This window comes from Agelaius phoeniceus, chromosome 13 (genome assembly GCF_051311805.1).
Source record: "Agelaius phoeniceus isolate bAgePho1 chromosome 13, bAgePho1.hap1, whole genome shotgun sequence".
Taxonomy (NCBI): Eukaryota; Metazoa; Chordata; class Aves; order Passeriformes; family Icteridae; genus Agelaius; species Agelaius phoeniceus.
The window spans coordinates 14573647-14587628 of NC_135277.1; the positions used below are offsets into that span (position 1 = coordinate 14573647).

General features: G+C 42.3%; 1 protein-coding gene across 1 annotated transcript in view; it reads right to left on the reverse strand.

The window, feature by feature from the left end:
- THSD4 (thrombospondin type 1 domain containing 4) overlaps positions 1-13982 on the reverse strand; it is a 238819-nt gene that overhangs the window by 165561 nt on the left and 59276 nt on the right. Inside the window, exon 6 of the mRNA XM_054641791.2 lies at positions 3840-3942. Within this exon, the coding sequence (XP_054497766.2) occupies positions 3840-3942 (103 nt within the window). The remainder of the gene's footprint in view (positions 1-3839; positions 3943-13982) is intronic.

Genomic DNA, 13982 nt, shown 5'->3' on the forward strand with positions numbered 1-13982 from the left:
CTCAAGCCCTTATACCCTTATGGTCTGCACAAAGCCCAGGCCACTGAGCTACAACCTCCCAAGCCTGAAACACCAGCACAGAGCAGCTCTGTGCCTACAGCTGGCTGTCCAGGATCCACAAGTGGCTTCTGCATTGTCCTGGTAACTGCACTCTCTGTACCAGCCCTCAAACCAGCCCTCTCTGACCCCTGGCTACTCCAAGTGCTTGATGCTACATGCACCTCGCAGCACCTGAGCAAGATTTTACACAGATCTTAGGCTTTTCTTCCATTTTATAATTACTTAAATCGTATTAATGAGACCTCATTCAGTGTCTTCAGTGTCACCAATTGCCAGCAGACTCGAGAAGTTTCTTAGCAACTTTAATATCTTGAGTTGGGCCACTACATTTTGATGTGTTAGAAGCAGCTATTTTGTCATTCAAAATGAGTGACAACTGTTAAAAATCCAGCAAGAAAAAAACTAAAAATCAATAAATGCTGCAGCTTTGCATTACTCTTCAGTCTCCATCTTAATACCCAAACTGATTCATACTAAATCTTAAATACCTCTTGTCTGACACAAAGTATTGAAGTTGCAGAATTTACTAGACACTGGTGGAAGCTATAAATTTCATTTTCTTCAGAGCTTATATTTATCCCAGCTGTAGCAGGCAGACATCTCTAGCTAGAAGTCAGGATACTAAAAGGTACTTTAAGACAAAAGTGAACTGATAAATGATTTTACAGCATGTACAGATTTACCTATACCGTGAGTTCTCCTCTGAACACAGCACAGTCTTCAGGATGGAGTACTGACCTGAGTGTCATTTTAGAGAAAAGAGTTCCATGGAAGTTCAGCATGAAAAACCACGCTGACCAAATATCCCTCCATTCATTCAATGCTTGGATTCTGATCTATTTCAAGTAAAGAAAAGCCAGCTGAAACTGCCTCCTGGCCTGTCACAAGGCTGGGTGCTGATTCCTGGCCCTGTCAGCCTCTTTTGCCCCAGCTGATTTTCAATCACTCTTTGTGGTGCCCATCAGTAGTCAGGTCTGGCAGCAACAACACTGGGGGACACTGGGGAGACATTTTTCCCCCCACAGAAAATGCAGCAGTGACATCAGTGCCATTTGACACACCCTGCTTTCAGCTACAGGAATTCTCATTCCAGCTGAAACTCAGCCTGACTCCCACTCTGCTCCCAGGAGCAACGCGGTATTCCAGGCTCTGTACCAACCCTGGCTCTCAGCACCAAGCACAACAGGGAGGTCACAGCAGCAAGCCAGGCATCGCAAGGAGGGATGGAAGAAAGGCTGCCAGGCCTTGCAGAGCTCCTGCTGCCAGCCAGAGCCCGCTGTGCCCGGAGCAGGCGAAGGAGCAGCACCCGGAGCACCCAGCGGGGACGGGGCCGCTCCGGGAATGGACGCGGCCGCTGAGGGGACGGACGGGGCCGCTCCGTTCCCGCTCGGCGCAGCCCTCCGGCCTCCAGGCCTGGCTGCCAGCAGCCGCTCTTCAGCTGCTCCCGAGATCTGAGCGTGGCTCCGCTCCTAGAAACTCGGCTGGCTTCATGCAGCACTTTGAGCCAAAGACATCCTGACTCTACCGAGTGGAACTGAATCAAGTGTACAGACAGCGCTGGGATGATCCCCGAGCCACGTCCCCGCTCCTGCTATTGCCTCCAGAGCCAGCATGCAGCCAGCCCCAACACAAGGCACAGCTGCTCATGTAAAATCACACACACATTGGGAACAGCCAGGATTCCTGGGGAGTAAATGGCCTGCTCTGCAAACAAGTGCAGTCACCTGAAAGGGGAGCTCTGAAACTAGAGCTCATTTATATACAACAAAAAGCAAACCAAAATATCATTTGGAGGCTATGCTTGGTCAAATATGCATTTTAGAAAATTTTCCATTAAAAATTCACTATAAAATAACAAAACAAAAAAAAAATAACAGAGTAATTTCCATTTAAACTTAACATTTCCCTTACTTTGAGGGAAGAGCCTCTGACTTTCAGTGGACCAAGCTCTGATTTGCAAAAAAACTCTATCTTTCTCTAAGAAAATGAAATTGCTCAAACCTTGCAGTATTTTTCTCCTTGTAAATTCCTTCACTTAGAAAGAAGAGAAAAGCCAAGTCCCCAAAGAACACATTTTTAGCTCTTTCAAGTTTTACACACTTGGGGGGCAGCCCTGACTGGTCACCATTCTGAAGAGCAACCGGGCCAGTGAAGCCCAGCGTCCCTGCAGGACCCTGCAGAGATCAGAGCTCACGGTGCCTGTGCCTGCACAGGTGGAACAGAAACCCAGGGCTGGCTGGGACTGCTGCTTAAAAGGCTGTTTATTACACATACCTGGCTGACATTTTCAAACAGAAGTCAAAGCAAGAGGGTCTGCAGCTGACCAGGATTTTTTGCAGTTGTTCATTTGAAAATACTGCATTTGACAATGAATTTTGGATTTATGAGACTATCCAGGTATCCCCCTGAAGACAAAATATCAGGCACAGGTTCTCCTAAGAGGACTTTATTCCATATTTAACCTTACAGAGAATTTCTGACAAAAAAGTCTGCAGCTGTCCCCCTCCTTTCAACAAATGCAGCCTTTTTTCACTAAGAGAGACTCCTGTGGCTACATCCCCACAGTTACCCTTTTCAATCCACCAATAGGTTCTCTCTTTTCAATAGATTCTTTTACCCAGCCATCAAAAGGTTATGAATTTTTCATCACAATTGAAAAGGAAAGTTAACTGAACTTAATATTTCAAATTAAAAGAGTTCAATTATCAGTATGATTAAAACATTCATTATTTCTTTAGAGTTAAACTTCCTTACAGGTGTTATGGTTACATCACTGTGATGTTTTCCCTCTGCCACAACTGGATCCTTCTTCTCAAATCCTGCCCTTAAAGTCATCATGTGCTATTGGTTCTCACACACAAACAAGGTTTTTCATTAAATACTCTACATTCATAGGGTTTATAGTCCTTCTAATATGACTTTTTTAATAAAGACATAAGTTTCTGTTGGAGCAGCGGATAAAATGGGTTAGAAATGCAGCTGCACCAATCTGAATGAGGGAGAAATAAAAATATGCATTTTTTTAAAAAACAACAATAATCACACTTAACTCACCACCAAGACAGTGCTGTAAATTACAGTTTAACTGCCCTTCTTAATCCAGTATAAACATTAGGAGCAAGCTGTGCTATGCAGGGGAAGGAAAAAGAAATGATCATGGCATGTTCTAGATCCCCTGATTCATCCTTCCTGGCAGAAGATGGAGGGATTCAAAGCTGCTGTGTAGGAAGCAAGGAGAGAGAGGTGGGCTGAGCTGCCTCAGCACTGCCTGGGACTTCTCAGCTGGGGTTTGAAAAGGGCTGCATCAAAGCTAATACATCATAACTCTTCAGGGCCACCTTTAGAAGCAGTGCTGCCTGCAGAATGTGCCTTCAGCCGTGCTGCATGCTGGGGTACCTGGCTCCTTGCTCTGCCTGAATGCATGGTACAGAGTGCCAGAGTTGTACAGCTCAAACTTCCTTTTCACAAAGACAAATGTGGCTTTAACTAGAAACAGCATACACTGAATGCTCAGAATTGGAGATAAAGAGGTGCAGCTCTGCCACTCCTCACTTTGCTCACAGTAGATAAGAGCAGGACTGAGACATGGCTAATTTGAAACAACCATTATCAGATCTACCTGAGTGTCAGATATAAACCTACCTTCATCTGCACTGACTCATGTTCAGCTGTAAAAATAGGTAACATCAGCTGTGATGGCTCCCACTAAGTAAAAATCACATCTGCCTTTCCAAAACACAATCTGTATAATAATGCAAAACCAAGTTGTTTTCCCTTACCTTCTGCAAAAGGTTCCCATTCATAAAATCGACCCATAAATGGCTTGTTATTGTATGATGCACACTGTACCTCTCTAATATTCCTGCTGCTTTCAGGACACATCTGTTTAGATTAAAAAAAAAAAAAGTAGCATTATAATCAACAGCCAAGTTAAGCCTTCCTATTAATGAACTTTAGAAGGTTAGTGAAGGCATTGCAAAATTCTAATCCAGATGAATGATATAAACATCAGGAGACCTCTTAAAAACAGGTAACAAGCTGTGCTGTTAAGTAACAGTATCAGAAGTGCCTGTTGAAGAAAATTAATTTGTGAAGTTAATGGAGCAACAGTTTTATTAAAAAAAAAAATAAGGTTCTATTGAGCTGTCATTTTCCTCAGCAACAGCACAACACTTCAAGATAAATTCAATATTAGATTAGAATTACTTCCTTTTCACAACAGCTTCACATTTTTCATTATTAGCTTTTTGGGCTCAGATTCAACAGAGTTGAAACGCTCAATGTGCATGCTTCCATAACTTAATAAAAGTTGACCACAGCAGCTTCTTATTCTCATCCTATGCTTCCATACCATATTTCCACTTTTCCTTTTGTATTTCTACATGCTGCTATTACAGTCACTGCATGGCTTTGCATTTCAAGTCATGCCTTCAGATCCTGAGCTCTTGAAACTCAGGAGTTGGTGTAGGAGTTTTGCAACTAAAGAGCTGCTGCTGTACAAGCACATGTGCACACACAGGTATTGAGGCAGGGCAGGTGTTACAGATGGAAGTGGCATCCTCCCTTAGCTCACCTGCAATGCACACCTTTGGCAGACCAGCCTTGTTTGCATGTGAAGTAGATTCCAAAAGCAAATACAAGTTAAATACTTAATGACTTTGTTCTGCCTGAATCCTCACTGCAGTTACAGCAGAAGTTGACTCTGTGTGTGGGCACATGCAAAGGGGAGAAAGGCTTCTACTAAAGGCAGGGGGTTAATTAAAACAATTTCTATGCCTGGACAAAATAGGCAAGCTTTGGGCACAGATGCAATTTTTTGCATAGCCTTTAGATAATAAAAATGACTACTAAAAATACAATTCAAAACCAGTAGAATTCACATTAAATACTTGACTAGAACAGCAGAATATTTTTTCTAGATGACAGATATCAAGGGAAAGCTGGAGATAACATTATATGAAAACAGCATGGCTAAATAACTGTGTTTTCAAAGGGAACAGAAGAGAATCACTAAGAACAACTCTGGTTGCAACTACAAGTCAGTTCTCTTATGTCTGTATAGTAGGAACGATGGGATGTCTGCTGGGGAAGCCAGGCACATCAGAGATCCCAGAGGAGTTCTTGCTTTGTATCCACCATCTCCCTAAGAAGATGCTTGTAACTGGATCAAAGAGATGTCACAGTCAAGAGTTTTCAAGTGGGCTATAAACTGTACCAAAGTCATGCCCAGGGGAAGGTTCATGGACTACTTTATCTTCTACTAAAATCATGGTAACAAATCTTCTAGAATAAACACTGTTTCTGGCCAAGCAGCCATCTGTGCTTCTTCGCCCACCCTTCTGAGATCTCCAAGTACATGCAAATACTGCTTTCCTCAACAAACCCTCTAATAAAAATTTTAAAAACCACTAAATCCAAAAAAAACCAAAAACAAACAAACAGAAAGCCTTCCCTGAAAATAGGACCATGAACCACCACATTGGAAGGGTGGGACCAAAAGCCTTTCCAGTGCCAAATGCAGAAAGCAAAGCTATATTCCCACAGCTGAAGCACAGCTCCTTCTGTGTGTGGCATCGTAATGCAGAATTTATTCACCACAACCACCATCCAAGGCAAGGAAATGGATTTTTCACAGAAACCAATTATTGCACATATCCTAAAGGTGAAGGGACAGAACCTGAGCTGGCATAAATTAAGGTCAGTACACTAAATTACAGCAGAACAAACATGAGTTTGTACCAGCCAAGAAGGCAGCCTCAAGGGTTTCTTTCTGGAATGCTTTTCCCTTTTTTTTGGCACACGTTTTCTACCAGCCTATTGTGAAGTTTAGTTGCTTCTTGTTTTTCCTTTCCTGACCCTTGAGCTCATGCTCTCGTGTACCAGTATTTCTGGCTCATAAACCATTTCCTGTACACCCTGCTCATACCAACTGCAGGCAATGTATGAGTAAAAATATCAAAATATTCATTGCTGTTGCCAACAAATAGTGACACCATCTCTTCTAAGATCCTTTTCATATAGCTACAATTTCTGTTTTTAAACTTATTGCCCACAAGACAGAGACCTCAGTGCTTTAAAGGAGGACCAAGGACAGAAAAATACACTGAACTCTGTGTGGATCAAGCAAAAATCAGAACAGGCTAACTCAGAACATCCCTGCTACTTTAGAAGCCCCAGCTCAGTTGCCCTTCCTTCATTTCATTCATCAAGATTTAATTGCAATATAAAATTTTGAGGAAAAAATTGAGCAATCTGATTTGCAAAAACACTTTGCTGCTTTGTTCTTGATACAGATTTTTAATGTCTTCTAAAATATTCTTTAGCTATGAAGTACAAGTAGGCAAAATTACTACAGTCCATGAATCACCAAGGCTTAAGAGTTACATTATACTCTATGTATATCCTAGTTAACATCTATGCACCATTTACTAGCCCCACCTAAATTGTTAATGCACAGCTGAATGCAATGACAGTTTTATGCTGCCTACAGCTCAGCCTCCCTGAAAATGAAATCCTTGAGCCTTTCTCAGAAGACCTAAGAGTGCCAGACACTGTCTCTTGGCCTCTCTGGCTTTTTAGCACTTTTGCAGGCAGAAAAGCATTAAAATAAAAAGTATGACCCTGTACAATGAAAAGTGAAGCTTCAGTATAGGGGCTCCTCTAGATCCTCATGTTTTATTTATTCCCTGAGAGTACAAGCTATTTTTACACTTCAATTTAATTACTATTTCTGTCATATCTAGCTTGACTAAAACTCCTAAAATACAGCAACAAGCTTCTGTGATAAGAAGATGGCAAGCCCAAAGCCAGCTTCTAGTTCCAGTGTCTAACAGTTGCCCCTTCCAGAGTTCACCATGGGCTTCCCAGCTCCCAGGCAGGAGAACTGGGGCAGCCAGGACACAGCCCTGGGGCTGCAGCACCACCCCACAGCTGCCACAGGAGAACTGGGGCAGCCAGGACACAGCCCTGGGGCTGCAGCACCCACAGGAGAACTGGGGCAGGCAGGACACAGCCCTGGGGCTGCAGCACCGCCCCACAGCTCCCACAGGAGAACTGGGGCAGGCAGGACACAGCCCTGGGGCTGCAGGTGCTTCCCCAGCATGCACAGAACTGGGGCAGGCAGGACACAGCCCTGGGGCTGCAGCACCACCCCACAGCTCCCACAGAAGAACTGGGGCAGCCAGGACACAGCCCTGGGGCTGCAGCACCACCCCACAGCTCCCACAGGAGAACTGGGGCAGGCAGGACACAGCCCTGGGGCTGCAGCACCGCCCCCAGCTCTGCCAGCCAAGGGCAGTGTGCTGGAAGCAGCAGGCACATTGGCATGGCTGCAGGTGAAGAATGTTCTCTGGCTAAGCCAGACTGCTAGGATTTAAACAGCCCAGATCTCTTTCCAAAATTTCCCAAAGGCTTTTGGAATGAACTTTGCTGTAATATTTAACTTACTGCGCGATTTCTCCCTCGGTTTCCCCTCAGTGACATCAAGGCATTAAAATCATGCTGCCTGCTGGAGACTTGAAAACAGTGTTTTGGTAAACAAAATGTTGACTTTGATTCAGGGTTTTGTTAATGACAGATCTGGAATTTCATTTTTTTCCCCTCAAAAACTTTGTCCTGTGATTACTAAGGGAGTCCTTTTTAAACCAGATCTAGGGAGGCCAAAGCAGCAAAAAATATACTTTGCATCTACTAAGATAAATCTCAGATTCCTTTGTGTAGAGGCAGATATAAATTATCTAGAAATACATACTCTCTGCTGGGAGAGGGTTTTTAAATTATTGTTCTTTCAGCTGTGCACTGTAACATTAGATACAGCATCTAGAGTGCATGATTTTGTATGGTTTTAGATGATCTTTCTCCTACTTCAACTATGCTGCTTGGACAACACAATAACGTAAATTTAGCACTTGGGGCTGCACTCAGCAAAGTGCCTTCAAAGTGCTGGATATTGGTATTTTCACACAGGGTAAGGTGTCTCAGAGCTGCCCCTGCTGCATTTGCACTCAGCTGTTTCAAGGAGGACACCTCAGCTTTTCTTGCTGTGCCTTCAGAGCGTGAGGAAATCCCCAGCAGCAGCACAGCACTGCCCTGACCAGGCAGGCAGCACTCAAGGGTCAATTTTATCAATTTTAGAAGTGTCCCTTTGTCTTGTTGGACCTCAGGCCACACTTCTTGAAATGCACTGTGCCTGCTGTTGATAGAAACTTTGTACTTTGGAAACAGTGGCATTATTTATGCCTCAGTTTCTTCTGAAATATGCAGGTATGAAAGTCTGAGGGACAGCAACACACAGTATTCTCTTAGTCTTGTCCATTCGAGTTTTCTTAAAATGACCGGCTAGTAGAGTTAAAACAAAGAAACCACCCTGCTAGCTTTTTAGCTTTTGGTTAACATTTGAAAAGCACACTTTTGAACAAATCCTTGACACTTGGTTTAATTAAAGAAGTGCTGGCAAAACACCAGAAAATTATCAGTCGGCCAGCTGTGGGCTCACATCTGCCATTAGCAAAGCTGTGTCAAAGCTGTGCTGAGATAACACTTCTGGAAATGTGTAAAGGGCTGATTTGGTCCTGAAACCACCTCTACAGGCAATTAAAACATTGACTAAGATTTCTGGCAATGTTTCATTCTTATGACCTACAGTAACTGGCAAATGCTTTTTCCAAGGCCCTACATCCCTTCTTGATTCTCCAGGTTCAGACATAATTCATAATTAATATTTTCTCTGTGTGCAATACTACATGCTTAATTAAGTCCAAATAATCTAGTTGTACTCTTGTTTTCATTTTTGTAGTGGTTCTATAGAATCACATTCATCCTTTGGAATCCCAATGGAAAAACAGATCTCCGAAGAAAAATCATTTAAATACTTGTTTCTTAAACAGTAATCTGAAAATTGTTCTTTCCTTTGCAGAGCTTACTCTTAAATGTATTGTGTCCTTCAATATGCATAGTCTATAAATTCCAGTTCTTTACACAACAAGCCACCACATCTGCAGTGAACTTTGAACTTCTGCTCTGAGCTGCTGGTGTCTTGTTTCTCCTGAAAACTACAGAAGTTCCAAGTCCACGTAAGAAAGTGGAATGCATGGTCCTTCAAATGTTAATTTTCCAGCTAAGCTGTTTCTCTTTGCATAGCCAAGGACTGTGCTTCCCATATAGGTAGTACCTCAAATCAAGGCAACCTAGTTTTGTTCAGCTGAACACCCACTGAAAGAGAAAAGGGATCTATTTAAAATCTGGAGACACTTATTTCCACAAAAGTTCTAATTTTATAAAATGGTAAGAGAACATAAAGACAACTGTCTGCCAACCAAGAAAAAAAATGTATATAAGGCATATTAAATATGTCTAGATATCTGTGGCACAAAATACCAGACACAATTCAAATGGAACTGATGCTCCTGAAAAACCAAAATGTGCAAGAAACTTTAAAATGCATGTGAAGAACAGCTCTGCAGTAAAAACAGTGCTAGCCAGCTCTGGTTACAGTGCACAGCCACAGACAGTGCTCTGAAAATGTCTGGCCTGACATGCAATGAGCATTTCCATCTGGGAATGCAGTGGTATCTGCATAAGTTTATGAGGAAGGAGCACCTGTACTGGCAGACTCTGCACTGCCTCAAGCCATGAATTTACACCTCCGTGTCTGCTGCAATGCAGACAAGCCGAGTAATGACAGTCCCTGTAAACTCCAGTGTGCTCCACCAACCACAGCCTCCAGGCCAGCAGAGCCCGCGGCGGCCATGGGGCACTGCAGCCCCTCTCTTCCCCCTCACTCCTCTCAAGGGCTGCCTGTCACAGATGGTAAAGAGCTCAGTTAGGTGTGTGCACAATACAAAACCAATGCACTTCTAGCAGATCCCATGCAGGGAGCAACGAGCTGGTGTTTGGATCAAGGGAGATGGGCCCTGGCAGAGCCATGGGGAGCCTGCCTGCCCCAGCTACTTGTGCCTGCCACTGCCATGGGCCAGGGAACTGCTGCCCCCTCAGCCTGCAACTTGAGAATGCTTTTTTCCATCAATATTTCAGCTTTGCAACAAGAAAGTCCTCTGAATTTAACAAGAAAAGTCTTTGAAGTGCTACCCAAAGCTGATCTTTATTAACTGCAATCTAGCAGACACGTAAGGCATTAATGCATAATGTGGCAAGTGCATCTATTACTGCTTTACGTTTTTTCCATCCTGTAGCACTTTACATCTGAAAATGCAGTCTGTCTAATAATGGGGAAGAAAGCTCAACCAAACAGATGGAAAAAGAAGTATTTCTGCTTAACTTCACAGGTTTGTGGCTTTTTTCTTTTTAAATTCTCACTGACAGATCCTTCTGATTAAACTGAAATAACTTATTTTATTTCAGATTTACAGCAACTTGTAAAAGATTCAAGTCCAGCTTTGGTTTTAAATAAAATCTGAGTCACTCATCCATCCCACACAAAGCATCTCCAATGATCTAATGTGCACAACTGGAAACGTTTGGAACTCCTACCTTAGGAGGGGCTAATCAAGGAGCTATAATAGGAAAATTAACAGTACATTTCCTCAGCAATACCAAAAATGTGTCAAGAAAATACTCCAGTTATGTTTAATGCTAAAATTTTACAAATACTATTCCAAAAAAAACCTAAGCAACCAACCAACCAAAAAATTCTGAGAAGCAATAATTGGTTTTTATAAGATGGAAGCTGAGCAGTTAGAAAATGGAAGGCAAATGCTGGAAACAGACCATGCTGGAACAGAGCATTATCTGCTGTAAAGCAATACAAGTACATCCTGAAAGTCAGGCCTATGTCAACTCACACCTGCACACTGAAGACTGTTGCTAGTCTTTTTTGATCCAGCTAAATACTAGATGACTGGTCTTTTTAAAGTTGGGGTTTTTTAAAATATAGTTACTACTTTACAGTCCCAAATTTCTTTTAGTACCCAGGCCCCTGAGCAAAGAGCTACTTCAGTATGGAGACTGGAATTTAAACAGAATATTCCTTCCATGCTCCCAAGCAAGCATCAAAAGCTTGCCATTTGCAGCAGAAATCATAACTGCTTTGTACAGCTGCTGTTCCCACTCTCAGCAGTGCTCACTTTTCTATAGAAATATGCTGCACTAAAAAATCCCACAGATACAAGAATCCCTCCAATCACCTACCTGTTTATAGAAACACTACACAGTGCTCAAGGTGCCTAAACTGCAGGCTATTGCCTCATTGAATGGGAAATCAATGAAAAGCTACTTCCATTTCACACAATCTGGTTCAAATGAAGAATGCCTTAACATGGAAGCTTTCAGCTTCATCATCCTGTACTGTCTCACCTGTCTACCTTATTCAAATACACCTGCAAAATGGAACATGTTCTATTAGTCCTTCTCAGAAAATGGGAGGTTTATGTACTAATAGCTGCTTTCCTATACTAGCAATAGCCTTCTTTATACTAGAAATACCAACCACTCCAAACCCTCTCTGGAAGGCACCACCAATATCAGCTATGAAATACCCTGAGGCAAACTCATGCTTGATCCATCTTTAGTAAAGTTAACAGACTTTAAGCAAAGTTGATGTGTCTAGTCCTCATAGTTTGTAGAAAATTATGCCACTGTGCTAAAACATCTACTCTAGGGCTTCCAGCAGTATTTGATTCCATTTTTATAGAGTATTGTTCTTGGAGCTGCCTGTTCTTTCTGGGGAGCAGTTTTTATGTGACTCTCATTCTACCAGCTTCAGCAGTGGGCAGGAGTAATCCTCCAGCAGTTTTCTCTATGAAAGCCCAATCAACTTCAATGGAAACTCAATTTCATGCATTCCATTTAAATGACTGCTCTTTGTGTGGGAGGAGGCACCACCTGAATGGTTCCGGCAGGAGGACTAAAAGGTTAAGGAGGTTTCTGATTGGTATTACCACAATAATCTACTTTTTAATTAAAAATTCATGCTGCAGCAGTAATCACAATATTTTTAGAGAATGAGCTCTAGTCTAAGTAACAACCAGGGAACAGAAATGTCAATGTGGTGCTACATGAGAGAGAAACATACAGGCAAATGTAAGCTGTTACTACAACCAAGGGGATTTGAAATACGTCTGTTGGGACAATGTATTTTGTTCATTTTTGTTAGAAAAAAAATAAAATCTAGGATGTGGAACAATTTATTTTCCACAAAAAGTGAACACCTTTAGAGCGATATAAATGCAACTTAAAAACAACTTTGAGCTTGCAGGAACCCAGTCTGGAAACAGAAATTGCAGCATTATTTAAATTTTAGAGTTCATGTTTCCATCAAAAATGAGTTTCTGATACAACACACACTTAACTGTTCCTGTGATATATTCTTTCCTCCTAGGTCATATACTTCAAAGAAAAAGAAAAAAGGCACTTCAAACCAACTGGCAGATACATTTGTCTTATTTTAGAACGGTTTAATATAGCTGCAGCTGGTAGCACTGTCCATTTACTGATGAGTTTGTCCAACTTTAGCCTCTCAGACTAAAACTTTCCACTCCTGTTATCATCTGTTTTAGTCTCTTTTTCTGACTGAAGCATTTCATCCCAGAATGAGTCCAAAGGAAAACAAAGGAAGAAGTGTTTTATTTTTTCCTGTGCTGCCAATGTTCTGACTTTTTTTTTTTTCCTAATGTAACTGCCTATTCTATTTTAATAAGTGAAATTATGTCAGCCAGGAAAGTGGTTTTTTTGTCAAGAATGCACCCTCTGCTTTTTCTATGGAAATCCACTCAAGTATAGTCAGGCCACAAGAATTTTAAAAATAATGCTGATAACATACTTTGTACATTTCCAATCAAAACCCATCAAAGTTCTGCATGTAACCTGGAGGAACAATCTGTTCACAGGTGTGCTCCATACCTGAGGCTCAAAGAGGCTGAGCAGCTTTCCAGCAGTTATTGGAAAGTGCTCCTGAGGTCTGTAATAGGGCAAGGACTGAAAATGAAAACATCTCTCTTCTGCTCTTAATAACCACTTGAGCCTGTTCCTAAAATGCAGGGAATAGTTTGGAAAAACAGATAAATCTGGGGACTGACATTCAAGAGATGAGGCTGGATGAGCCAGTCAGCTGAAGAAGGTACTGAGAAGAAGAAAGTGAAACTGGAAGAAACTGCAAAGAAGCAGGGAATTAAGTAGAAAGAGGAAGAGAGGCTGGAGGCAGAAGAGATGGGGAGAAAAGATGAAAAATATGAGACAAGATACTAAGGAAGTGAGAAGTGTGACTGAGGAGAAAATAGAGTGGGACAGCTCCAGGCAGAGGAGGGAGCAGAGACAGGCTGGCTGTGCAGAAAGGGAGGAGCAGCTGTGGTGAGAAGGACCCAAGCACCCCCCAGGGAAGCATTTCACCGCCCTGTGGTACTCTGGAGGGCAAACTCCCTGTGCCAGTGCCTCAGCTGCAGTGATCTGATCAGTTCTGTGAATACTGATGCATCTCAGGATGGCATTCTGCTTTTGAAGGCTTTTTTGGTTTGTTTAAACACTATAAAGTAAGTCACAGGGCCTTAAAAGAATGTTTAATCTCAAACTGGAAGAGACTGTCCATGCAATTACTGTATCACTTGGCTCTTGCTGCCTGTGAGGTCCTGCTCTCAATTCCATGATTGCATACCATTTTCCCCATATGACCTCTGACTCATTCAGTGTGCAGAATGGACTCACTCTGGGGAATGTTTAGCTGGAGGGGTTATTTACATAATCTCTGTCTCATTCACTGTAAAACCTGGTAGGTATAAATGGACATACAGAATAAGGAACATGAAGGACAGTCTGCAGCTTCTGGAACAGCAACTCTACCAGTTTTGAGGGGAAAAAAGTCACCTATGGTGCAATTACTTAATCCAATCCTTTCTCAATTTGTGAACTATGTACTTTCTGGTTTGGGGGTCTGACTGAAAACCTCTGGACCTGTTTTACAGATGAGCTGCCAA